This window comes from Chionomys nivalis, chromosome 3, assembly GCF_950005125.1.
Source record: "Chionomys nivalis chromosome 3, mChiNiv1.1, whole genome shotgun sequence".
NCBI lineage: Eukaryota > Metazoa > Chordata > Mammalia > Rodentia > Cricetidae > Chionomys > Chionomys nivalis.
Genome location: NC_080088.1, coordinates 76,689,992 through 76,717,636, shown reverse-complemented (window position 1 = coordinate 76,717,636; position 27,645 = coordinate 76,689,992). Strand labels below are relative to the sequence as shown.

General features: G+C 43.9%; 1 protein-coding gene across 1 annotated transcript in view; it reads right to left on the bottom strand.

Moving 5' to 3' along the window:
- The window catches only part of Ube2l3 (ubiquitin conjugating enzyme E2 L3), a 50,815-nt gene extending 23,456 nt beyond the window's left edge, over positions 1 to 27,359 (bottom strand). The window contains exon 1 of the mRNA XM_057765427.1: positions 27,299 to 27,359. Within this exon, the coding sequence (XP_057621410.1) occupies positions 27,299 to 27,325 (27 nt within the window). The 5' untranslated portion in view covers positions 27,326 to 27,359. The remainder of the gene's footprint in view (positions 1 to 27,298) is intronic.
- Between the last annotated feature and the right edge of the window lie 286 nt (positions 27,360 to 27,645).

Genomic DNA, 27,645 nt, shown 5'->3' with positions numbered 1-27,645 from the left:
AAACAAATGAAGTAGCCATCCCCTAGCTACACAGGGCCCTGAGATGTCTGCAGACCTAACTTTTTTCAAACAAGCACTAGCAATGTACACTCTAAAGATGACTAAGGCTGGAACTCGAAGGCAAACAAAGGCAAATGGGTGCCCACAAGTCTTTCCTACCTAACATGTTAAGAGCAATTTCAGTACTCCACCCCAGGACAGGCACAGGCAAAGAGTACAACTGACCAGTATGGGATGGGGAGGGGAACAAGAAACCAATCAGCACTGAAGCTCAGTTTCTTCAGCTATCAATGGTGCAATAAGTTCCTGAACTAAAAACAATGAGCGGGAAACTACATCATGACAGACTAAATCTATGGGAGTTCTCATAAGTAGATAATGTAGCACTTCACTCAGAAAGCACAAGCACCATAACAGATTATTTCAGAATTCTGTTTAAGATGTCTTTAAGGCTGTCTGTCACTTGGTTTTCCACTGTGTATCAGCCTAACATTTCCCACTGCTTCACCAACAACAATGAATATACAGCAGGCATCTTACCCAAGCCACCCAGAAAATACCATGACTCATGTCCACATATATGTGGTCACCTCCCCCAAGTTCCTAGACTGCCACTCCCCACTACTACCTCAATCAGACCTCACAACCAATGAGATGATAGCCTCCCATCCACCCAAGATGCCTTCTCACCTACAACCTGAACATTGACCCTGTCTCATCTACCAGGCTACAGCTCCTCTCTCCCAGCCCACATGCCCTCTAATACAGGAAAGGCTCCCTCCTTAAGCAGCCATGATTCACAATGGCAAAGGCCACCCTATTGGCTTCTATGTCACCAAGACCAAAAGATCCTTTGTATCACACATTCCCACTAGGCCACAATAGTTTAGAAGACACTATTTCTAGTTAGTAGAGCTAGAAAATCACGGAAGGAGTAATTCTCAAAGCACAGTGACGCAGAGTCAGTGTACCAGTTCTGAGTTGGAGAGATGTGAGAGGCCTAACTCAGGATGAGCTGAGAAAGAAGAAATGGATGGAATTGGGTATCCCACAGGAGAATGTAGGGAAATGCTGCCTGTTTTGCAACCTCAGGTGCCTACTATAAGCACCTGGACCAACTCCAGAAATTCTAGTCCAGCAACTGTGGCTAGAGCTTGAATATGGGAATTTTTATTAAGTGGCACAAGAAGGGAAAGGGTGTTACCAAGCTTAACCAGTTCAGTTCTAAGGAAGGTCTAGCAATATTGCAAGCCTCTAATCTACACCAGGGGACAATATGGTGAGATAGCCTGATTGCTCTACAAGAAAACATCATGGAACCTGAGAGAATACTCTAACCTGCCAGTTACCATCTTGGTCTTCCAGCTGCCACTCAGAACTCCTCAGTAACTATGAAATATGGACACACTCAAGAAGGGGAAGGTTTCATATGTCACTAACCACTACTCTTCAACTTCATGAGGGCAGGACAGGTGCAGGAGATAAAATATTCCAAACAGAACTTTGAAATCTAGACAACCAAAAAACTTGAGAGGCAGAGGCTGGCGGGTTTCTGAGTTCTTGGCCAGCCTGGTCTACAGAGCAAGTTACAGGACAGTCAGGGCTACTCAAAGAAACCTTGTTTCAAAAAAATCAAAAAACAAACCAAACAAGGAAGGAAAGAAGGAAATATTGAATGTTCATTAAAAAAAAAAAAAAAAAAAAAAAACAACTTTAAATGGCCTGTGTACAAACATACTTGACAGCTTCGGTGCTCTATACGAACAATATGAAGTATGGCTGATAGACATAAGGCATATTTCATGAGAATTACAAAGATGGGGCAAGCTGAACTTAGTTTTTAGAGGGCAGAAAACCCCAACCTTGGCCGGGCGGTGGTGGCGCACGCCTTTAATCCCAGCACTTGGGAGGCCGAGGCAGGCGGATCTCTGTGAGTTCGAGACCAGCCTGGTCTACAAGAGCTAGTTCCAGGACAGGCTCCAAAACCACAGAGAAACCCTGTCTCGAAAAACCGAAAAAAAAAAAAAAAAAAAAAAAAAAAAAAGAAAACCCCAGCCTTGTTTAAGGACTGCAGACTGGGCTATAAGCTTAGCAGCAGGGCAGTGGCCAACTGGCAGCACAAGATCCTACAGCATTCAATCCCAGCACTACAAAAATCACTAAGTATTTACACATAGTTTTCTGGGCTGTAGTTCAATTCATAGAATGCTTGCCTAGCACCTATAAAGCCCTGAGTTCAAGTCCCACACTCAGGGTAGATCACAACCACCTCTAACTGCAACCCCAGGTCATTCAATACCCTCTCCTGGCCCAGAGGGTGTACAGACACACACAGATCAAACACCCATACACACAAAATTCATCAATTAATTTTATAATTTATTTATTTTTAGTGCATTGGTGTGCATGCATGTCTGTGTGAGGGTGTCAGATCTTGGAGTTACAGACAGTTGTGAGCTGCCATGTGGGTGCTGAGAATTGAACTCAGGTCCTCTAGAACAGCCAGTTCTCTTAACCATCTCTCCAGCCCTCAATTTTTTTTTTTCCAAAAAGTAAATTCAAGGCCCATCCTGGGGAACAGAGTGAGTTTCAAGGCTAACCTGGGGAACACAATACTCTGTCTAAGAAAAGAAAAAAAAGAAAACCCATGAAGCTCTGTTCCTAGGTGCTAAGACAGCAAGTGCCTCAGTGCCAAGTTATCAAGCAGATACCTGAACAAAGATTAAAAAAAGCCCCAAGCCTTCCGGCCACAGAAGGAAGGGTGCCACTAATGAGTGCTGAGCTGGAGGCTCAGGAAGTTCAAAACAGAGTGATCAGATAAACTCTCTTTGCTGTCAGGTTAAGGTACCCAAGAAGGAAAGGTAATTTCCTGTCGAACAGTTCTAACCAAAGAACCCATTATAAGACAGAAGTGAGAGCCAAGACAAATAAGCCCTGGCATCCGGGAATGCTGGGTATCCTTTAGAAGAGCGGTTCTCAATGGGATCCAAAACAGAATCATGCAGCTCAGCATTCTGGGTCCTACACAAAAAACAGATGCCAGACATCTGGCCCTGTCCTATTGAGATTAACACCCTCTGCAGCCCTAGCTGAGAACAATGAGCACTAAGAATGGCTAGCATGTTAGAATTCCATTATTGCCCAAGATGGTTCTAAGGACAAGTGCTGCCTCCTCCTTCACTGAGGAAAGCAAACTGAAGAGCCAACTGCTCATTCAGAGGTTCTATCTAAAGACCTGAGAGAAAATTACACAAACTCTCAAGATGGTATATCTAAAATCACAACTGTAACTAAGAATGGTCTGGATAACAACAACCTAGTAAAGAATTTCAAGAAACCCATGTAAACTCAGAGGTTGAAGTCCAAAGGCTTTATTACTAATAACAATGGAAAGGAACTGACTAAGAAAAGCTAATGAGACAGTTCAGAGGTTAAAGGTGCTTACCATAGAGGTCTGACAGCCTGAATTCCATCCCCAAGATACACAGGGTGAAAGCAGAAAAGAGACTCCTGCTAACTGTCCTCTAAACTCCACGTCCACACTTTGACATGAGTACCCACATGTGCACACACACGGGCACATACAAATTATAGTAAGTAAAGCGTAATTTTAAAGTGAAAAGAATACAGCAGCAGTCCAGCTCTTTGAGAATAAAGTCTGGCCAAGTGGTGGTGGCGCACGCCTTTAATCCCAGCACTCGGGAGGCAGAGGCAGGCGGATCTCTGTGAGTTCGAGTCCAGCCTGGTCTACAAGAGCTAGTGCCAGGACAGGAACCAAAAGCTACGGAGAAGCCCTGTCTTGAAAAATCAAAAAAAAAAAAAAAAAAAAAAAAAAAAGAGAGAGAGAGAATAAAGTCTGAAAGATCTAAGCAAGAATGGCATGCGCTTACAGAATACACTTCCCCAAAAGATTTATTTCAGTTCTGCTCAATGCCAAAAGCAACCTGGGGTCAGCTGCTCAGGGCTGATGGTGCAATGCTGACAGCCAAGAGATGAGCCAAAAGAAAGCAGAACCAGTCAACTCCTTAGTCCCTTCTGCAAGAGGGCAAGCAGCACACAGGGAAAAGCCCAAAAGAGGTCCCTCTTTGAATCCAGCTGCTCCCAGCTTTAGAAGGAATCTGAAAAAACACAGGGTACTCCTCAGTTTCTGTGGGGGTTTTGTTTTTGTTTTGGGTGATGCTAGATATCAAACCCAGGGCCTCAATAACTGTAGCAGTACACACTCTATTCTTAATACACACACACACCAACCAAAAAAAAACAAAAAACAAAAACCACAAAGAAATTCCAGGGCCTCAAACGTGCTAGGCAAGCAAACACTCAACCACTAAATTATAGCCTGTGGTGGTTTGAATGAGAATGACCCCCATACACTCATATGGGGGTTTGAATGCTTAGCCCTAGTTTGTGGTACTGTTTGGGAAGGATTAGGAAGTGTGGCCTTGTCACGCAGTGGTAGCACACATCTTTAGTCCCAGCACATGGGAGGCAGAGGCAGGTGGATTGCTCTAAATTCGAAGCCAACCTGGTCTACAGAGCGAGTTCTAGGACAGGCTTCAAAGCTACACAGGGAAACGCTGTCTCGAGAAACCAAAATGAATGAATGATTTGATTAATTTTTTAAAAAGGAAGTGTGGCCTTGTCGGAGAAAGTATGTCACTGGGGGTGGTGGGCTTTGAGGTTTCAAAAGCCCACACCAGGTCCAGTCTCACTCTCTCTTTGCTTGCAGCTTGAAGATCAGATGTGAATGAGCTCTCAACTACTTCTCCAGCACCATGTCTGCCTGCCTGCCTGCTGCCATACTCTCCACCATGATAATAGAGTAGTCCTTTGAAACTGGATGAAAGCCTTCAATTAAATGCTTCCTTTAGCAGGGTGGTGGTGGTGGTGCATGCTTTTAATCCCAGCAATCAGAAGGCAAAGGCAGGTGGGTCTCTGAGTTTGAGGCCAACCTGATCTACACAGTGAGTTCCAGGACAGTCAGGGATACACTGAAAAACCCTGTCTCAAAAATAAATAAATAAATGAATGAATAAATAAATAATGTTTCCTTTTATAAGTTGCCTTAGTCATGGCGCTTCATCACAGCAACAGACAGTCCACTTAAGGGGTAATGCCCATTTCTCAAGTAGGACCAGAAAACTGAATGCCACATGCCAACTGCAAGGCCAAGTACAGTTGGCAGTATTGGAAAGCTGGATCTGGGTTCTCAAAGGAAGCAATTTCCCCAAATCCTTAAAAGATTAGGGAAAATAAAAGACTATCCTGCACAGCCAACCTTATGGTTTTTTTTTGTTTTGTTTTGTTTTGAGACAGAACTCACACACAAAACCCACCAAGTTTTGTTGTTGTTTTGATGGGGGTATGAAAACTGTGTCCTATCATGAAACATTGGTTTTGGTAGTTTAAGTGCATCCCTACAACACCAGCACTCAGTAGGTAGAAGCAGGAGGATCATCATCATGAGGTCAAGGCTAGCTGGACTATACATAGAAAAGGGGGCAAAGATAAAGACAGAAAAAGCAAACAGATACAGTGTTCAAAACCTCCCCAGTACTATCTACAGGCAAGGCCAGGTCTAAGAAACCATAAAGAGCCAGAGATTTTTGAATAATATGTAACCAAGATCCTCTTTAAGAAATCCAAAATTCCTCATTTGTATAGTGGTGGGGGAAAAAAAGAATTCCAAAATTAAACCTAAATTTTAAAAAAAAGCAAAATTTTCTGTGATAGCTAATTTTGTTTGTCAAATTTGACTACATCTGTAATTTACTAAAACCCAAGCAGCTGGGCACACACCTGTGAGGGATTTTTCTTGGTTAGATCACTTGAGGTGGGAGATCCACCATAAAAACAGGTCATTTGAAGGCCAGAAGACCCACCCCAAATCTGGGCCACAACTTCTGGTGACAGCCCACATAAAAGAACATAGAAGAATGAAACTTGTGCTCTCTGCCTGCCTGCCCTTACTCTCACAGGCAAGTTCATCTATCCTGACCCACTCCTTGGCTGTTGTTCAACACAGACTGAAAACTGGTGCTCTCCAGGACCTTTGGGGACCTCTATCAGCACCAGACCAGAACTGCTCAAACACCCAGTCTCCTGAAGTGAACAACTACAGGATCCTTGGCTTTCTGTCAAGAGACAGTTGTTATCAGACTACTCCAACCACAGCCTGTAAGCCACTCTAATAAATCTTACTAATACACAGATATTACTTCATTCTACCTGTTTTGTTCCTTAGAGAATCCTAAGTAGCACTAGAGTTCTGTGCTACTTACTTACTGAGCTAGTAGCCACATGGAAGTAATGAAAATTAAAAAATACCTTTGACTATAAGTCTGAGATCAGAGAAACTGTCATTTTTCTGATTCTTTTAATTTAATAAATACTAATCCCAGCACTTAGGAAGCTATGTATCCCCAGCTGGAACACACAGGAACCCCTGGGAAGGAAAAGAAGCGGGGGAGGAGGGAAAAGGGAAGAAGGGGCAGGAGAAAGGGGAAGGAAAGAGAAAAAGTAGTATGGGGCCGCCTCATTGACTCAGCAGGTGCAGCACCTGCACAAGCCTGATGATGACCTAGTTCAATTCCTGGAGCCCAAATGATGAAAGGAGAAAACCAAACACTGAAAGCTGTCCTCTGACATGCCATGACACCCACATCATGCACATATACAATTCAAATTTAAAAATTAGTCGGGTGGTGGTGATGCACGACTTTAATCCCAGAACTCAGGGGGCAGAGGCAAGCAGATCTTTGTGAATTCAAGGCCAGCCTTGTCTACAAAGCTAGTTCCAGGACAGCCAGGGCTACACAGAGAAATCCTGTCTGGAAAACAAACAAAAACAAAAAGTAAAAATTAAAAAACACTATTATGCTAGACACATAATGGTGTCCACCTATATATAGTCCCAGCACTCAGAAGGCTGAAGCAGGTAGATCTCCAAGATCAAGGCCAGTATGGTCTACAAAGAGAGTTCGGGGCAGCAGGGCTACACTGAGAACCCCTGGTGAGAGTTGGGGATTAGTATGACTTTCATTTCTTTTTCCACTGCTGTTCCGAAGATTTTGTTTGTGAGACAGGATCTCATGTATTCCAGGCTGAGTGAATTCACTATGCAGCCTGAAGAGGATCTTGAATTTCTGATCCTCCTGCCCCGCCCATGTATGACTACAGATGTGTACCAGCACACCCAGTTTTATATGGTGCTGGGGATCAAACCCAGTGCTCTGTGCATAAAAGAAAAGTACTCTACCAACCAAGCTACATGCCTAGCCCTATACTAAAGACTTTAAAATATAGTGATACAATTATTTTTATTCACTTACAGGTATGTATACACACAAAGATCACAAGACCTTAAGGAGTTTATTTTCTCTCTTCACCACGCATACTCTGGAGACCAAACTCAGATCAGGCTCAGCAATAAATACTTTCTGTGCCATCAAACTGGTTAGAACTCTTTTTTTGTTTTGTTTTGTTTTTCGAGACAGGGTTTCTCTGTAGCTTTGGAGCCTGTCCCGGAACTAGCTCTTGTAGACCAGGCTGGCCTCGAACTCCCAGAGATCCGCCTGCCTCTGCCTCCCGAGTGCTGGGATTAAAAGCGTGCGCCACCAGCGCCCGGCTTCTTTTTTTTTTTTTAAAAAAAGATTTTTATTTATTATGTATATAGGTTTCTTCCTTCATGTATCCTGCAGGCCAGAAGAGGACACCAGATCTTATTACAGATGGCTGTGAGCCACCATGTGGTTGCTGGGAATTGAACTCAAGACCTCTGGAAGAGCAGCCAGTGCTCTATTCCTCTGAGCCATCTCTCCAGCCACCTAGCTAGAAATCTTGTAGCAGGCTTTCTCGGACTGCCAGCCCCCAAATTATGACACAGAGACTTATTATTAGTTATGAATGTTTGGCCTTATCTTATGCTTGTCCCACTTTTATAATCTAACCTGTTTCTCTACATTTTGCCTTGGGGCTTTTCACCTTTCTTTCATTCTGTATGAACTACTTTTCCTGTCTCTTTCATGTGTTGACTGGCTCTGGGTCTCTCCCTTGTTCTCTCTCCTACTTCTCTCTGCCCACCTAGACCTACCTATCCTCCCTCTGCCTATTTGTCATTCAGCCTTTTACTAGACCAATCAGGTACCTTAGGCAGGCAAGGTGAAACAAATGCAACACATATTTACATAGCTAAACAAATGCAGTGTAAACAAATGCAACACACCTTTACATAGTTAAATTAATATTCCACAACATACTCTGACGAATTTTTTTTTTACTTTATGTATTTTTTGCCTATATGTGTGTGTCTGTATGCATGGTCACACCGGATGCCCAAAAAGGTCAGAAAAACTCCCCTGGAACTGGAGTTACAGACAGTTATGAGCCACCATGTGGGTGCTTAGAAACTAATTCAGGTTGTGGAAAATCAGCCAGGGCTCTCAATTACTGAACCATCTCTCCAGGCCCTGTATACTAAATTTCAGCACTCACTCGTTCTGTGGCAGTAGCACGTCCTCCAATTGTGAAGACTGTTACAGACAATAAGATGAGAACATCTGACCGGGCAGCGGTGGCGCATGCCTTTAATCCTAGCACTCGGGAGGCAAAGGCAGGCAGATCTCTGCGAGGTTGAGGCCAGCCTGGTCTACAAGAGCCTGGTTCCAGGACAGGTTCCAAAGCTACAGAGAAACCCTGTCTCGAACCTCCCCCCGCCCCCCCAAAAAAGAGAGTATCCAATCCCCACCATTTTCTTCAGTATTAATTCTGAGTTGGGGAGGAGTGTGCAGGTGAGTATTCATGAAGTCAGAGGTATCAACACTCCCCTGGAGGTGGAACTCACACAGCAGGCAGTTAGTTGTAAGCTATCTCACACAGCTGCTGGAAATCAAAGTCAGGCCCTCTTAACCTGACTAGCAGTAACACCTCTTAGCACTGAGCATCTCTATACTAAAACTAACTCCAATACTAATTTATAAAGATTTATTTAAATTGCTTTTATATTTGAGATTATAATTTAATCACATTTCTCCCTTCCATATACCCTTCTCTGCTCTCCTTCAAAGGATTTTTTTATGTGTCAGTCTACATTAGTATGTTTACCGTATGTTCAGAGAAACCAATGGCAGACTCAGATCCTCTGGAACTAGAGCTACAGTTGATTGTGAACTGCCACATGGGTGCTAGGAATCAAATCTGGGTCCTCTGGAAGACTTGTCAGTGCTCTTAACTGCTGAGTATCTCCCAGCCCAAACCCAGGATCTCTGCAAGGGCAGTAAACACTGTTAACTGCTCCAGCATCAATTTCTTTTTTTAATCATACTTGCAAGTAATGTTTTGATTTGGCTGCTAAACTGTCAGTGTTCATAGGAAGAAGCAATGCCTATAGAGTCAAATAGGCCTAGGCTTGCATATGACCTACCCCCAAGTGTTACCCTCACCTGAAGATTCTACTGTCTTACCAAAAAAAAAAAAAATTCTATTTCTTACAGGAAGCTTTTTATCTACTTAGCATGTATACTAACTTCTTCTCTTTCCTTAACTATATCCTGTTTCTTTTTTTAAATTTATTTATTATGTATACAATATTCTGTCTATGAAGCCGGGCGGTGGTGGCACACGCCTTTAATCCCAGCACTCGGGAGGCAGAGGCAGGCGGATCTCTGTGAGTTCGAGACCAGCCTGGTCTACAAGAGCTAGTTCCAGGACAGGCTCCAAAACCACAGAGAAACCCTGTTTCGAAAAACCAAAAAAGGGGGCTGGAGAGATGGCTCAGAGGTTAAGAGCATTGCCTGCTCTTCCAAAGGTCCTGAGTTCAATTCCCAGCAACCACATGGTGGCTCACAACCATCTGTAATGGGGTCTGGTGCCCTCTTCTGGCCTGCAGGCATAACACAGACAGAATACTGTATACATAATGAATAAATAAATATTAAAAAAAAAAAAGAAAACCCAAAAATATATATATATATATTCTGTCTGTGTGCATGTCTGCAGGCCAGAAGAGGGCACCAGACCTCCTTACAGATGGTTGTGAGCCACCATGTGGTTGCTGGGAATTGAATTCAGGACCTTTGAAAGAGCAAGCAGTGCTCTTAACCACTGAGCCATCTCTCCAGCCCCCTATATCCTGTTTCTTAAAATATAAAATTCAACAATGTAGATTTTCTACTATCCAAAACATATCACAAGGAAACTAAGGGTGTTATTGTTATTAATACAATACTTTCTGAAATGAGCTGAAACACAAGGTATGGGATGGTTTTTGCTAAAAGCTCATCACACTCTAAGAGAGACATACATGAATCTAATCTACATGGAAAGTAGAAAAAGACAATCTCCTGAGTAAATTGGGAGCATGGGAACCTTGGGAGAGGGTTGAAGGGGTGGAGAGAGGCACGGAGGGAAGCAGAGAAAAATGTAGAGCTCAATAAAAATCAATTAAAAAAAATCCATCACTACCACATTTATCTATCAAAGGCATCAATTCAGAGTATCATCCAAAAGTGCAGCAACATTCAGAAATACATGCCAAGGGAAAGGCAGGCAGGGGTGGGGACAGACAATCTTGACAACACTCCACACTATTACAACATGCAGCACATGAGTTATGACCAGAGCTGTTCATTTGTTTTTTCGAAGACAGTGTTTCCCTGTATAACAGCCCTGGCTGTCCTGAAATTCTCTCTGCACACCAGGCCTGCCTCTGCATCCTGAGTGCTGGGTTTAAAAGTGTGCATCACACACCTGGCAGTGATCAGAGCTTTAAACACCAGAATGAGAGTAAAACAGGCACAAATGGCCCATTCTATAGAGGTAAAAAGCAAAGGCTCAGAGAAGCCCAAGTCACAGAATTCTCATACAGCAGGTCCAGGGCTGGACCAAGGCCAGGATAGCCCTTCCACAGTCACTGTGGCTATATATAGCACTGGGCAAGGCTGTGCTTCCATTAGAAAAGGACAGAACATGAGTCAGCAAGATGGGTAAAGGCACTTGTCACCCAAACCTGATGACCTGAGTTTCATACCAGGAACCCAAAGACAGAAGGAAGAATCAACTTCCCAAAATTGTCCTCTGAGGCACACACACACACTGAGAGTGGTAAATACGTGTATACACATGCACAATAATTAGAAAAAGAAGTTAGGTGTAGTGGTGTACACTTTTTGTTTGTTTGTTTTATTTTGAGACAGAGTTTCTCTGTGTAGCCCTGGCTACCCTGGAACTTACTCTACACCAGGCTGGCCCTGAACTCAGAGATCCACCTGCCTCTGCTTCCCAAATGTTGGGATTAAAGCATTCTCCTCAACCAGCCAGTGGTGGCGCACGCCTTAATCTCAGCACTCGGGAGGCAAAGGCAGGCGGATCTCTGTGAGTTCGAGACCAGCCTGGTCTACAAGAGCTAGTTCCAGGACAGGCTCCAAAACCACAGAGAAACCCTGTCTCGAAAAACAAAAAAGGAAAAACAAAAAAGGCATTCTCTATTGCCCTGATGTGGGAAGCCCCTCTTATGGTTAATAAAGAAGCTGCTGTGGCCTATGGCAGGGCAGAATATAGCTAGGCAGGAAAGCCAGGCTGAATACAGGGAGAAAGAAGGCATAATGAATTTGTTTGTTTCTTTAAGCACCGCTTAACTGGTTAAAACAAAACCCAGCAGGTTGGCATTGGATATGTAAGAAGAGTTCAAACATCACAAACATAACTGGTAGAGCATTAACAATGTAAAACAGCACCTCCCCGATTTTGTGTTACTCCATCAAAATGCCTAAATTTGCCAGGAATGGTGGCATATGCCTGATAATTCTGTGAGTTCCAGGCCAACAAGGCTACATACTGAAACCCTTTCTCAAAAAATAAAATCAAAGCCGGGCGGTGGTGGCGCACGCCTTTAATCCCAGCACTCGGGAGGCAGAGGCAGGCGGATCTCTGTGAGTTCGAGACCAGCCTGGTCTACAGAGCTAGTTCCAGGACAGGCTCCAAAGCCACAGAGAAACCCTGCCTCGAAAAACCAAATGAATGAATGAATGAATGAATGAAGGAATGAATGAATGAATAAAATCAAAGTGGGCTGGAAAGATGGCTCAACAACTAAAAGCACATACTGCTCTTGACAGAGGACCCACATTTCAATTCCCAGCACCCATGATAGGTAGCTCACAACTCCCTGCAACGCCAGCTCCAAGAGATCCAATGCCCCCTCTTCTGACCTCAGAGAGCACTGTATTCACATGCACATACTGGCACACAGGTATACAATTTCAAATAAAAATGAAATACTTTTAAAAATTAATAAAAATTTAGTGTGTTATGCCGGGCAGTGGTGGCGCATGCCTTTAATCCCAGCACTCGGGAGGCAGAGGAAGGCGGATCTCTGTGAGTTCGAGACCAGCCTGGTCTACAGAGCTAGTTCCAGGACAGGCTCCAAAGAGAAACCGTGTCTAGAAAAACAAAAAAACAAAATTTAGTGTGTTGGCTCATGTCTTGAATCCCAGCAGAGAAAGGCTGAACTCTCTGAGTTTGAGATTAGTCTGGTCAAATAGTGACTTCAAGGACAGCCAAGCTGACAAAAAAAAGTAGACAAGACTACATAGTGAGACTTGTCTCAAAATAAGTATTAAAAAAACTAAAATTTCTAATTTTAGCATTAGTGGAAATTTTCCAAGTGTGTACAATGAAACTGCTTGACGATAAAATTATGATTTTAATATGATTATATATCCTGCAAATTTAAACATAATCCTTCAGAATGCTTGAACGTAAATCTCATTTCACTTAATTCTCAGCAATGGGGGAGGGAGGGAGTGACTCATGCTTCTCATGGATCAGCTGTATGCTTACACTTAATTATTATTACAACTAACATAATACTACTACTTTCTCAATCTATGAGGTCATTTCATTATCCTCTTTATGAGGATACCCACCAAGTCTCAAAGTAACAATTCAAACAAGTTAAAAGCAGAAAACAACATTTAAACATAGGTCCCTGCTACTCTACCACAGCATACTGCTAGGCCTCGGGTCAATCTAAAAGAATATAACTGAAGACAGCTACAGCTCATGCTTAAAGGAAAATGCTGCCTACACAACCCATGGGCAAGCCCAGTCAGGACCCTGGCTCCACAGGCAGGCAGTTTCTCACAGGCCTACCTCCTGGAATGTTTGTCTTCATCTGAACAAGGGTGTGCCTGGCATTGTTGACCTACCTACATTACACACTTGAGAGTCCTGCACCCCTACTAAACTGGGAGCTCAAGGATTGGGACACCAGCCTCAAGTCTATCCACAACAGACCTAGAGGCACAGAACAAGAAGACCAGGAACTACCTACATCAAACACATGGTGAGGGGTTGAAAAAGAAGGCCTGTGGTAGTGCTGCGGGGAGGGGAAGGAAGCAGGTTTCTTCTGTAAGCTTAGGCTGACTTTTTCATAACAAGGGGTACTGATGTAAAACAGCCAGTTAACACATTAGAAAAAGCTCAGCCGGGCACTTGAGAGGCAGAGGCAGGCAAATCTCTGTGAGTTTAAGGTCAACCTGGGCTACAAAGTGAGTTCCAGGACAGCCAGGGCTGATACACAGAGAAATCCTGAAACCCTGTCTCAAAAAAACAAAAGTTCCAAAACCACAGAGAAACCCTGTCTCGAAAAACGAAAAAAAAAAAAAGAAAAGAAAAGAAAAGAAAAAGCTCAGAGGCTATTAGCCTTCTGAGTTATACTTTCTTCCTCTACTAGTGACAGGGGCAGGCAATATCCCCTTGCAGAAATATACAAATCCTACCAATAAGCACTGGCTTTAGTGTCTGTTCTGGTTAAATGTGTGCCTGCTGGGCTAACAGCTACCAAAACTGCTGCTGAACTACTAAGGTAGAAGCAAAATCTGGCAAGATAATAATGAAGGACAGAAAACAAAAATAATCAATACAGACCTAGAGCTGTCAAAATTAGCACAAGAATTAGTGTGTAGCTCAGAATCTTATCTATTACCCATGGGGTTACTCCCAAAGCTGTTTAAAAAGAAAACAGAATGAATGAATCCAAACCACCTGTCCTTTAAGCCCAAGAGTGGCCAACAGGAGCAGAGTGCTAAGAGCAGGGCAGATAGACAGTAGGTCTGACTCCAAAGCTCACTTTCACCTTATCTTTAAATCAAAGTCATCATCAGCATCTACTCTCCAAGGGCCCTCAGAGACTGTGTGGGGCCAGAGGACCAGGGTTCAGCTTCCAACACCGACATAAAGGCTCAAAACCAGCAGTAACTCCAGCCCCAAGGGATATGACACTCTCTTCTGACCTCCTCAGGCACGACACCAGATGTGCAGGCAAAATACTCATACACATAAATAAATCTTAAAAAAAAATTTTTACTCCAAAACCACAGAGAAACCTTGTCTCGAAAAACCAAAAAAAAAAAAAAAAAAATTTAATTTAAAAATATCTGTTATAGTCGGGCGGTGGTGGCGCACGCCTTTAATCCCAGCACTCGGGAGGCAGAAGCAGGCGGATCTCTGTGAGTTCGAGACCAGCCTGGTCTACAAGAGCTAGTTCCAGGACAGGCTCCAAAGCCACAGAGAAACCCTGTCTCGAAAAACCAAAAAAAAAAAAAAAAAAAGCCGGGCAATGGTGGCGCATGCCTTTAATCCCAGCACTCGGGAGGCAGAGGCAGGTGGATCTCTGTGAGTTCGAGACCAGCCTGGTCTACAGAGCTAGTTCCAGGACAGGCTCCAAAGCCACAGAGAAACCCTGTCTCGAAAAACCAAAAAAAAAAAAAAAAAAAATCTGTTATATTTTATATGTTGTATTTCTGTTTGCCTTCATGCATGTATGTGTACCACATGTTGGATCCCTGGGTAGGATGACTGATGGATGTGAACCACCATGTGGGTACGGGGTCCTCTGAAAGAGCAAGATGAGCTCTTAGCCACTAAGCCAATTCTCCAGCCCCTCTTTATTTTTTTTTTCAAAGAAACTGTGTAGGGGAGAATCTTCTTTTCTTGGGGGGGGGGCGGCGCGCACAGGGTCTCACTGTGTAGTCTGGGCTGTCCTGGAACTCTATGTAGACCAGCATGCCAGCAGCAAGCTTCAGATTCACTGGGATACCCTGTCTCACGGGGATAACTTGTAGAGTGACAATGCACAATCTCTCGCCTCCATACACATGTACATGGGTGTACACACCACCAACACACATGTATACACTGCACACATACACAAAAAGAAAGAAAAAAGGCACCAGGCTGTGGTGCCACACGCCTTTAATTCCAGCACTCGGGAGGCAGAGGCAGGCAGATCTCTGTGAGTTCAAGGCCAGCCTGGTCTACAAGAGCTAGTTCCGGGACAGGCACCAAAGCTACAGAGAAACCCTGCCTCGAAAAACCAAAAAAAAAAACAAAAAACAAAACAAAACAATAACAAAAAAATAAATAAACCCATTAAGCTAGTTTCAGGACAACTAGGGATGTTACACAGAGAAACCCTGTCCTGAAAAACAAAAAACAAAAAACAAAACAAAAAAAGGCAAGCAGTTGGGTGTGGTAGTTCACACTTAATGTGCCCAGTACTTGAGAGGCAGAGGCAGGCAAATTCCTGTGATTTGAGGCCAGCATGGTCTACACAATGAGACTACAGTGCACCACGATGCCCAGTGTTGTTTCACTTTGTTGATTAATGAAATCTATAATATCTTAGTATATGACAAACACTTGCCAAGTACTTAATATATCTTAACTTACTTAACCTACACACAGATCAAGTAACTTAAGGCCGGGCAGTGGTGGCGCCGCCTTTAATCCCAGCACTCGGGAGGCAGAGGCAGGCGGATCTCTCTGAGTTCGAGGCCAGTCTGGTCTACAAAAGCTAGTTCCAGGACAGGAACCAAAAGCTACAGAGAAACCTGTCTCGAAAATAAAATTAAAAAAAAAAAAAAAAAAGTAACTTAAGGCAGAGAAGTTACCTTCCTCAGGACCACTTGGCTAAGAATTTTAAGCTCCCAATCACCAAGTCTAGCTCTCAGGAGTCCAAAAAGGAGAATATCAATCTCTCTTATCCCCCACCCTCTCCAGGCACTTCTAGGACTGTGACTGAAACCTAAAGGCTATGAGGCAGCTCTGCTATCTGCTGCTATCTGTCATTAAGTCCACCAGCATCACCTTCTGTGACATATCTTCCAGAGGCTGCCTAGAAGTTGGTCCTGCCAAGACTCACCCCAGAAGAGCAGAGGACACGCCCATGCTATATAGCCAACCCAAGGGTAAAATCAGGCTAGTTCTTGGTGCTTCTGGAAAGCACCTATGGGTTGGCCCAAATAAAATCTAAGTATGACAAATGGGCCGCCTGCTTGGGAAGCTGATAGTTTCTGGGGCTCTTGGAGACACTGCCCATGACAACTATGGGAAAAGAAGGATTTAGCTTCACCAGTGTATATTCTAGGCAGGTCAAGGCTGGCTAGAAGAAAAATCTGTAGTCCCCCAAGGATTTTCTCTTCAACTATTAAAACTTTATTTAATTCTTAAAGGAATAAGCCATATGTCACCTATTCCTCAGTGTTGGGGGCTGGGGTGTCACTGAGTTGGCAGACATGGGGGATACTCAATGGACAGATGGAATTTCTTTTCTTTTTTTTTTTTTTGGTTTTTCGAGACAGGGTTTCTCTGTGGTTTTGGAGCCTATCCTGGAACTAGCTCTTGTAGACCAGGCTGGTCTCGAACTCACAGAGATCCGCCTGCCTCTGCCTCCCGAGTGCTGGGATTAAAGGCGTGCGCCACCACCGCCCGGCCAGATGGAATTTCTGAGAGACAGATGTATACCATTTCTCATAACTCACTCACCAGGGCCCAAAGAAGGTACCCCTTAAAGCAGAGTCTCAAAGGATAAGAAATCACTCAATATAGAGAAAATAGACACATCACACTGGAATAGAGTGCCTTGCCTGACTGCTTAATACCCCAGATTCTTTTTTTTTTTTTAGATTTATTTATTATGTATACAACATTCTGCCTCCATGTTCACCCGCATGCCAGAAGAGGGCACCAGATCTCCTTACAGATGGTTGTGAGCCACCATGTGGTTGCTGGGAATTGAACTCAGGACCTCTGGAAGAGCAGTCAGTGCTCTTAACCACTGAGCCATCTCTCCAGCCCCGGGCCCCAGATTATTGTACACCAAAAAGGGGAGTTAGGGGTCAGTGAGATGGCTCAGGGATAGCATTACAAGGAACTGAGGTATAGCCTCTTCTACATAGCGAATTCTAGTACAGACAAGACTACATAAAGGGAACCCTAAAAAAACAGCAGCAAAAGCAAATAAACAAATAAATAAAAATTAGAAAGGACTGGAGAGATGGATAACTCGGCAGTTAAAAGAAGACTGGCTGATTGTCCAGAAGACCCAGGTTTGATTCCCAGTACCCACATGGCAGCTCACAACCACCTTTAACTCCAGTGACAGGAGAGCCAACACCCTCTTCTGGCCTTCTTGGGTACTAGGCATGCACATAGTACATAGATAGATATACATGTAGGCAAAACATGTATACACATAAAATAAAATTTAAAGAATTTTAAACCCAGTGAGAAGCTGGGAAGTGGTGGTGCATGCCCTTAATCCCAGCACTGGGAAAAGGTGGGGGCAGGGCACACATAATCTCTGAGTTCAAGGTCAGCCTCGTCTACAGAATGAGTTTCAGGGCAGCCAGGGCTACACAGAGAAATCCTATCTCAAAAAAACAACAACATGCCAGGCAGTGGTGGCGCACGCCATTAATCACTCAGGAGGCAGAGGCAGACGGATCTCTGGGAGTTCGAGGTCAGCCTGGTCTACAAGAGCTAGTTCCAGGACAGGAACCAAAAGCTACGGAGAAACCCTGCCTCAAAAAAAAAAAAAAAAAAATCAAAAAAAAAAATTTGTTTAAATCTATGAGTATTTGGGGCTGGAGAGATGGCTCAGCGGTTAAGAGCACTGACTGCTCTTCCAGAGGACCCGGGTTCAATTCCCAGCACCCATATGGCAGCTCACAACTGTCTGAAAATGCAGTTCCACGAGATCTGACACCTTTACACCAATGCACATAAAATAAAGTTAAATAAATCATTAAAAAACAACAACAACAAAAACAAAACAAAAAACCCAACAACAATAATAAATAAATCCAGTGAGAACAGCATGCTATGTTTAGGGGATTCCATGGCCAAGTGGGGAGCAGATAAGCGGGAAATCAGATATTGAAGGAATGTAAACTTATGAAACCAGAGTGCCAGCCTCATCCCTGCTTTCCTTCCTTCAATCTCAATCTCTGAGCTGCCCCTGGGCACCTGAAACCCTTTCAAACTCCACACGACCACATACTACTTTAACATATAGCTAGGCAGGAATGTATATAAAAGGAAAGACTGACTGATAAGGAATCCTAGAAATGTGCAGATGGTCCACCAAAGATGGAGAGAAGAGAAACTCGTGGCATAGCTCAGCAGAGTCTCTCGTAGGTAGAGGCTAGCGATATAGCTTAAATTGGTAGAGTGCTTATCTAGCATGCATGAAGCCCTAGGTTTGATCCCAGCATTGCTTATTATAAACCAGGTTTGTGGAACAATCTGTGATCTAAGCATTCAGGTTGGAGGCAGGAAGATCATAAATTCAAAGTCATCCTCAGTGAGTTTGAGGCTAGCCTGGCTAGGAGATACTGTCTTTAAAAAAAAAAAAAAGTGGTGGTGGTGACTTACCTCCATAACCCTAGCACTTAATAGCAGGCTGAAGCAGAACTGCTTATTGTGAATTCAAAGTTATTCTGAGAAACACATCAAAACCCTGTTCAAATAAACAACAAATATCCTCCCAGAACTCTAGAAGCAGAAACAAACAACTCGCTTGAGTTCAAGACCAATCTGGTCTACATAGCAAGTTCTAGGACAACTAGGGCTACACAGAGAAAACCTGTTCTGAAAATACGAGATAGATAGACAAACGGATAAGTTAAATGACAAAAAAAGGGGGTGGGTGGGCATATAGTTAAATGGCAAAATGCTCACCTACTGTGCACCCAGGGTATCCAGCATGCATGTGCTCCTGCACACGTTTGCACCCCCCCTCCCCGTGCATCCCCCCACACTAGTATTATTAAGGATGGTTGAATTAGTCTCAACTGACTGGAAGACATAACCTTAGGAGAAAAAAAATGCAAATTTGACAGGTATAACTCAATGTAACACACCAGCCTAAGCATTCATGTTCAATCTCTAGCAACACCAGCACCAAATACTAAACAAGGGTAGGACCTGACAAGATGGCACAACACAGTGTTTGCCATGTAAGCCTGATGTAAGTTTGATCATCAAACGCATAATGGAAGAGAACCAACTCCCAAAACTTGTTCTCTGATTTCTACATGTGTGCATCACTAAATCAAACATATCACACACAAAAACACTTTTCTCAACTTTTAAAAATAATTTTTATTTTATGTGCATTGGTGTTTCACTTGCATATATGTCTGTGTGAAGGTGTCAGATCCCCTGGAATTGGAGTTACAGCCAGTCATGAATTGCCATGTGGGTGCTGGGAATTAAACCCAGGTCCCCTGGAAGAACAGTCAGTGCTCTTAACCACTGAGCCATCTCTCCAGACCCTACTTTTCTCAATTTTATTTATTTATTATTATTTTTTTTTTTTTTGATTTTCGAGACAGGGTTTCTCTGTAGCTTTTTTTTTTTTTGGAGCCTGTCCTGGAACTAGCTCTGTAGACCAGGCTGGTCTCGAACTCACAGAGATCCGCCTGCCTCTGCCTCCCGAGTGCTGGGATTAAAGGTGTGCGCCACCACCGCCCGGCCCTTTTCTCAATTTTAAAACCCCAGAATCCATTCCCACCATGGATTCAAGTCATTGATAATGGCTTACCATGTATAACATCATGTAAAAAAAAAAAAAAAAAAAAACTTGCCTCACTCCCCACCTTTCTATTTTTTTGAGCTAGAATCTCACATACACTATGTTGCCCAGGTTAGCCTGGAACTTCCAGCTCCAAGGGATCTTCCTGCCTCAAGCTCCTCAGTAGCTAGAACTACATAAACACACCCACTCACCTCTTAAGACAATGTCAATGCTCTATAGCTAATTACCAAGTTAGGAGGATATAAACCTGTATTCAAGAGCAAAACTGGTCATTGCTTAGTACAATTACTTCCAAGGAATGAACTGCTACTGAATAACTCCTGCTCCCTGGCATACGCTTACGCTTAGAGACTGAGCAAGTACACCAAGTGAACACTACTTCAAAAACACTCTAAAGATGCTACAAATCGAACACAGTCAACAAGACAGAACAAAACCTACAGAATGGGAAAAGATCTTCACTAATCCTGCTTCAGACAGAGAGGTCTGATCTCCAAAATATACAAAGAACTCAAGAAATTGGACACCAAAAGATCACATAATCCAATAAAAAAAAATGGAGTACAGACCTAAACAGAGAATTCTCAATAGAGGAATCTAAAATGGCTACACTTAAGGAAATGTTCAACATCCTTAGTCATCAGAGAAATGCAAATCAAAACAACTCTGAGATTCCATCTTATACCTGTAAGAATGGCCAAGATCAAAAACACTGATGACAACTTATGCTGGAGAGGTTGTGGGGAAAAGGGAACACTTCTGCACTGCTGGTGGGAATGCAAGCTGGTACAATCCCTTTGGATGTCAGTGTGGCGATTTCTCAGAAAATTAGGAAACAACATTCCTCAAGACCCAGTAATACCACTTTTGGGTATATATCCAAAGGATGCTCAATCGTGCCACAAGGACATGTGCTCAACTATGTTCATAGCAGCTTTTTTTGTCATAACCAGAACCTGGAAACAACCTAAATGCCCCTCGACCGAAGAATGGATAAAAAAATGTGGTACATTTACATAATGGAGTACTACACAGCAGAAAAAAAATAACGACAGCTTGAATTTTGCAGGAAAATGGATGGAGCTAGAAAACATTATTTTGAGTGAGGTAACCCAGACTCAGAAAGACAATTATCACATGTACTCACTCATAGGTGGTTTTTAAACATAAAGCAAAAAAGCCAGCCTACAAACCACAATCCCAGAGAACTTAGACAACAATGCGGACATTAAGATAGACTTACATAGATCTAATTACATGGGAAGTAGAAAGTAGAAAAAGACAAGGTCTCCTGAGAAAATTGGGAACATGGGGACCTTGAGGGAGGACTGAAGGGGGGAGGGGAGAGGCAGGGAGGGAAGCAGAGAAAAATGTAGCACTCAGTAAATATCATGGAAAAAAAATTTAAAAAATGTTTACAGTAAAAAAAAAAGATGCTACAAATCTCAGTGCCTTGGCTCAACTATTATACCATAATAACTAATAAAATGTACTTTCCCCACCTGTAAATCCACAAAGTTCCCTTTGGGAAAAGTCCCTTTGGGAAGCTACTCAATGGGAGGGCCGTAGGGAAAACATGTAGGGAGGGGACAACACATGACCAGTGCAATCAATTTCTACAGTCTTTGCTTTGGGCTTTGTAGCTATTTCCTTGTTCCTGACAAAAGCAATGGTTACAATCTAGGTGTTGCCTTGAACACTGAATTAGCGGCTTTGCAAATTAAAATGTATTTATTGCTTTGTTAACATTGTAAATCTTTTTTGCTAATGTTGAAATTCAAAACTTTCAAGGTGGGGCCGGGCGGTGGTGGCCCACGCCTTTAATCCCAGCACTCTGGAGGCAGAGGCAGGCGGATCTCTGTGAGTTCGAGACCAGCCTGGTCTACAAGAGCTAGTTCCAGGACAGGCTCCAAAACCACAGAGAAACCGTCTCGAAAAACCAAAAAAAAAAAAAAAAAAAACCAAAAAACTTTCAAGGTGGTGGTGGTGGTGGCGGCGGCTCACTCCTCCTTTAATCCCAGTACTAGGGATCTCTATATGAGTTTGAGGCCAGAAGGGTCTACAGAGTGAGTTCCAGGATAGGTTCCAAAGCTATAGAGAAACCCTGTCTGGGGGAATAAAAGATAAACTTTCTTAAAACTCCCCTTTGTTGAGATGACTCAAAAATTAAGAGCATTTGGTTCTTGTAGAAGACACAGGTTAAATTCCCAGCATCCACATGACAGTTCACAATCGCCCACAACTCCAGCTTCAGGAAATCCAATATTCTTTTTATTTATTTGTTGTTTTTAAGGCAGGGTCTCTACATAGCCCTGCCTGTCCTGGAACTCACTGTGTAGACTAAGCTGACCTTAAACAGAGATCCTCCTGCCTATGCCTCCAGAGTGCTCCAATACCCTCTTTCTTCTGACCTCTGAGGGGAGCAGTCACACAAATGACACACAGACATACATGCATCCAAAACAATCCTACACATAAAATAAATCTAAAAAATAAACAACTACTAAGCTTTCTCAAATTCATTTTTCCTAAAATAACTTTCCAGTCATATTTATACATAGGTATAAACATAAATAAGATATATGAAACTATATATTTTTTGTTGGTGGTGGTGGTTTTTTGGAAACCAGAGTTCTCTGTGTAGCCCTGAAACTCACTCTGTATACTAAGCTGGCCTCTAACCTACAGAGATCCACCCACTTCTGCCTAAATGCTGGAATTAAAGGCATGTGCTACCACTGCCTGACAAAACTGTGCTTTTTATTACTGTTGTATTAAAGAAATAGCTAAAGGGCTAAAGAGATGGCTTACTGGTTAAAGAGTCCAAGGATCTGAATTCAATTCCCCAAACCCACATGGTGGTACAACAACAACTGTTTGCAACTCTAGTCCCATGAGTTTGGCTTCCACTGACACATGGTACACAAACACCCAGGCAAAACACTAATAACAAAAGCCAGGTGCAAGCCTTTAATCCCAGCATTTGGGAGGCAGAGGCAGGCAGATCTCTGTGAGTTTCAGGTCAGCCTGACCTACAGAGTGAGTTCCGGGACAGCCAGGATAGGACTACATAGTGAGAACCTGTTTCATAAAAGCAAAAAATAAAGCCGGGCGGTGGTGGCGCACGCCTTTAATCCCAGCACTTGGGAGGCAGAGGCAGGCGGATCTCTGAGTTCGAGGCCAGCCTGGTCTACAAGAGCTAGTTCCGGGACAGGCACCAAAGCTACAGAGAAACCCTGCCTCGAAAAACCAAGAAAAAAAAAAAAAGCAAAAAATAAAACAAAAAACAAAAACAAACAAACAAACAAGAAAAACACAGCAAACTGTTTCAATTTTTCACTACCAGAAATTCCTTTATTTCTGTCTGAAGTACTGGGATAGTATTTTTTTTTTTTTTTGGTTTTTTGAGGCAGGGTTTCTCTGTGGTTTTGGAGCCTGTCCTGGAACTAGCTCTGTAGACCAGGCTGGTCTCGAACTCCCAGAGATCCGCCTGCCTCTGCCTCCCAAGTGCTGGGATTAAAGGCGTGCGCCACCACCGCCCGGCTCTGGGATAGTATTGACCAACCAGGGGCAATGACATTTTCTTTCTTTTGTTTGTTTAAGACAGGATTTCCTGGAGCCCAGGCTAGCTTCAAACTCATTATATAGCTGAGGCTAACCTTAAACTCCTGATCTTTGTCTCCATCTCAAGTCTAGGATTACTTACCTCGCCCAGCTGGTTTAATTTTTGCTTTGCAACTAACCAGGCTTAAACTCTCAAACCCAATGATCAGCAACATAAAAATAGGACTTCCCAGCCGGGCGATGGTGGCGCACGCCTTTAATCCCAGCACTCGGGAAGCAGAGGCAGGCGGATCTCTGTGAGTTCGAGACCAGCCTGGTCTACAGAGCTAGTTCCAGGACAGGCTCCAAAGCCACAGAGAAACCCTGTCTCGAAAAAAAAAAAAAAAGGACTTCCCTAGAGGTGGTGGCACACACCTTTAATCCCAGCACTTGGGAGGCAGAGGCAGGCGGATCTCTGTGAGTTCGAGACCAGCCTGGTCTACAAGAGCTAGTTCCAGGACAGGCTCCAAAACCACAGAGAAACCCTGTCTCGAAAAACCAAAAAAAAAAAAAAAAAAAAAAAAAAAAGGACTTCCCTCCTGAACTGAAAGACTCTCCATCCACAATTTCCTTCTCTCTTCCCCCCTCCCACATGGAGAAAAAATGGAGACAATATGACGAAGAATGTAGTATTTCACACTTGAAACCAGGGAGACTCAGCGTATCATCCCACCTCACCATGGTCTACTACTCCTCCATAGTTATAACTCTCCCAATCTATTGAAACTCAAAACTGCTTCATTTGTAAAAATAAAGATGACCATAGACTAATTTTGAGTGTTGAAAACAAACAAACAAAAAAAACCAAACAAACTTAAGTAAAATAAGCTTAAATTAGTAAGTACTTAAACTTTTTCCTGAGCTCAAATTTTAGAAAACAATTTAAAAACTGTAATTCCCCTTCTAGATGTCTGGCAGCCTGGGAATGCCAAACTGGGTTAATGGGGACAGACCATGGAGATACCAGAATGAAATGACGTCAGTTGGTCCTGGTGGTTCACTCCTGTAATTCTAGCAGTCAGGAGACTGAAGCAGGAAAATCATTTTGTATTTATTTGAAGTCGGCCTGGGATGCAGAGTAAGGCCTTTGTCTCAAAACATAAGAGGCAAAAATAAAAAAATGAAGAAAGCCAATTCCTGCTCTTCAGAAACACAAACCCAGCATGGGACAGGCACCAGACTGTGACAAAGAGGAATGTGAAGTGCTATGGGGGGGGGGCTCACACAGACCAGGGACAGGTAGTGACCCAAAGACTCCCCTTAAGAAAAGGGAATTGAGAAGATAGCTTTTCTCAGGCTAAGCAAACACACATACAAAGGCAGAGCACAGAATGAATACCATCCTTAAGCTTTGTTTGGGACTCACGGAGCTGTGTTAAATCACGTATTATCTTAGCCTTTGTAGGGTAGTCAGAGGCAAGCCAAAGAATCTCTTTGCATTCTTTTTTCTCCTCTACAAAGTTGGAATAATATCTAAATCAAAAGGAAGACTAAACATGATCATGAATATGAAGCACACAATAAAACTGGAAAAATGGCAGTTGTTGCAATAATTAGGTACAAAAGCATCCAGAACCTCTTAAGTTGGCAGTGAGACCAAAGAGACTGCTTTCTCTTTCATGGAAAAACTTTGTCTCAAAACAAAACAAAACAGAAAAGTCTGTAATGGGCACTAAAAAGTCAGAATCGGGTGATGAGATGGCTCAGTGGGTAAACCTGCCCCCTTGAGTGGACCATGTAGCTCCCATCCAGTGGAAGAACTGCCTGACAAGCTGGACTCTAATCTCTACATGAATGCCGTGGCACAACATATTATCCACACACAAGAAAGAAAGAATGAGGCCTGGCGGTGGTGGTGCACGCCTTTAATCCCAGCACTCCGGAGGCAGAGGCAGGCGGATCTCTGTGAGTTCGAGACCAGCCTGGTCTACAAAGGGAGTTCCAGGACAGGGTCCAAAAAAAAAAAAAAAGAATGAATGAAAAGAAAAGGAAGAAAGAAAAAGAAGGAAAAAGAAAGAAAGAAAGAAAGAAAGAAAGAAAGAAAGAAAGAAAGAAAGAAAGGTACTTTGAAGAAGTTAGGGGAGCTGGAGACATGGCTCAGCAGTTAAGAACACTGGGCTGCTCTTCCAGAGGACCTGGTTCAACTCCCAGCACCAGCATGGCAGCTCACAAATGTCTGTAACTCCAATCCCGGATATCCAACACCTTCACACAGATCAGACATACACATAGACAAAAGACCAATGCATATAAAATTAAAAATAAGTACATTATTTTTTAAAAAATTTAAAGTAAAAATAAATAAATAAAAAGTGAAAAAAAATTAAAGAAGTTAGAATTAATTGTTACAGATAAGGCCATAGAGGACTTTAACCAGAATAAAAAAATTAAATACTTGCTTTAGAGAAAGGAACTCTGGAGTTCATGAAAGGTAGTGAGAGAAAAGTTATTTAAAAAGGTACCTGAGAGAGGGTGGATGAATTAAAGTAATTTCAATAAAATCAGGAGAAACAGCATCATTCACCTATCTTCCTAAACTGAAACCTATAAGACTAGAGGGACGGCAACTTTGGGGGACTTGAACACGGAAGCGATTAGCTCTCCTTTATTTAGGAAAATGACGGGAGGATCACTGGCAAGGCAGAGAGGGGGCTCATCATCGCAGTTTCGTGCCCACTGCCACTCTACTCTTAGTTCAATGTTCTCTCTAGGTTTCAGTGAACAAACAAACGGTTTTCTTTTGTTTCCAGCGTCTCCATCAACCACATACAACGCAGGCAAGGAGGAGGCCCTGCTATCTGTTCTCAGGAGCCAGCTCCCCGGGCCTTTTGTATTTCCGGTCAGGCGGTAGCTCCGCCGCACTACCTGGTAGCACTCAAACACCGGCGGGGTTGTCTTCAGAGGATGTCGGCAAAGGGACCCGTGAAAAACAGAAATCAACCTAGAACCTGGGTGCTTCACCAAAGGAACCACTTAGTGAGATGACAGTCCGCTACATTCAAGATACAAAGTGCGTACTCCAAGTTATTTTTGTAAACTTTGGCCGGTTTTGATTCGAACCAAAGAAGCCAACCCCCACCTCCACGTCAAAAATGTCACTTTGCTTCATCAGGGAAAGGAGATGAGGGTGACTAAGAGGTGGATAGGAAGGAGAACCTAGCTGCGACGGGGGCCGACCCCAAGCCTTCCTAGAGGTGGAACTTGTCCGCTGTGTGACTCTGCAGTCACAAGGCGATAGTTTGCGAGGACCCAACACAATTTCAAAAGACCACCAACTAACTGACCTAACTTTGGCCGCCTGCCCTCCTCCTTCCTTTCCCGTCTCGGGCCTCGCAGCCTCCCGGTCCCGGAGCTGTGGGCTGGCGGAAAGGGGCTCAGAGTCTGGCGACCGCGGCCCAGGACCGGGCGGCTCCGCGGCGCGGACTCCCAGCCGGGGCTCCGGCTTTCTTCCCCGAGGACGCCCAGCTTGGGGCCACCAGGCCCGGCCCACACATCAACGGCGTCCTCGACCCGGACCGCGGCCGCTGCGACGGAGGGCCCGGCTCCGCTCCGGAAGGAGGGAGCGCGAGAACTGCCCGAGCTGATCCGAGGGGCCGGCGGCGGCGACGGCTCCCGGCGCGGCCTTGCGCTCCCGCCCAGGCTGCGGCCTAGGCGGCCCCGTTACATCTCTCCTCCACACGCGGCACAGCGGCACTGCGGGGCCACGCAACGAGGGATGGAGGGTGACGACGCCCCAAGGAGCCGCTGCCCGCCGTGGGGGTCCCGGCCCGGGGACGACGCCCCCCCGCCTGGCCAGCGCCAGAGAATGGCTTTTACCTTCATCAGCCTCCTGCTGGCCGCCATCTTGGATCTGGTGCTGCTGCTTTCCCAAAATGCATTGCGGTAGGCCAGGCGGCCAGAACCCCCTCACTTCCTGGAACGGGGGAGGGGCGGGCCGGGCGGAGCGCGGAACAGAGAAGTACCTACTGTGTGAGGGTCCCAGTGCTGGGGAGTCCTGTGTAGACGCAAATGACCTGGACAATTAAAGATCTTACCTTATGTAGGCGCCAATCCGACGGTCAATACACACGATGCCTGGAACGTAGTAGGTGCACTATAAATGTTGTATACACAAAAATCAAGATTATTTCAGACACTGCTATATTGTGAAAAAGTAAAACTGG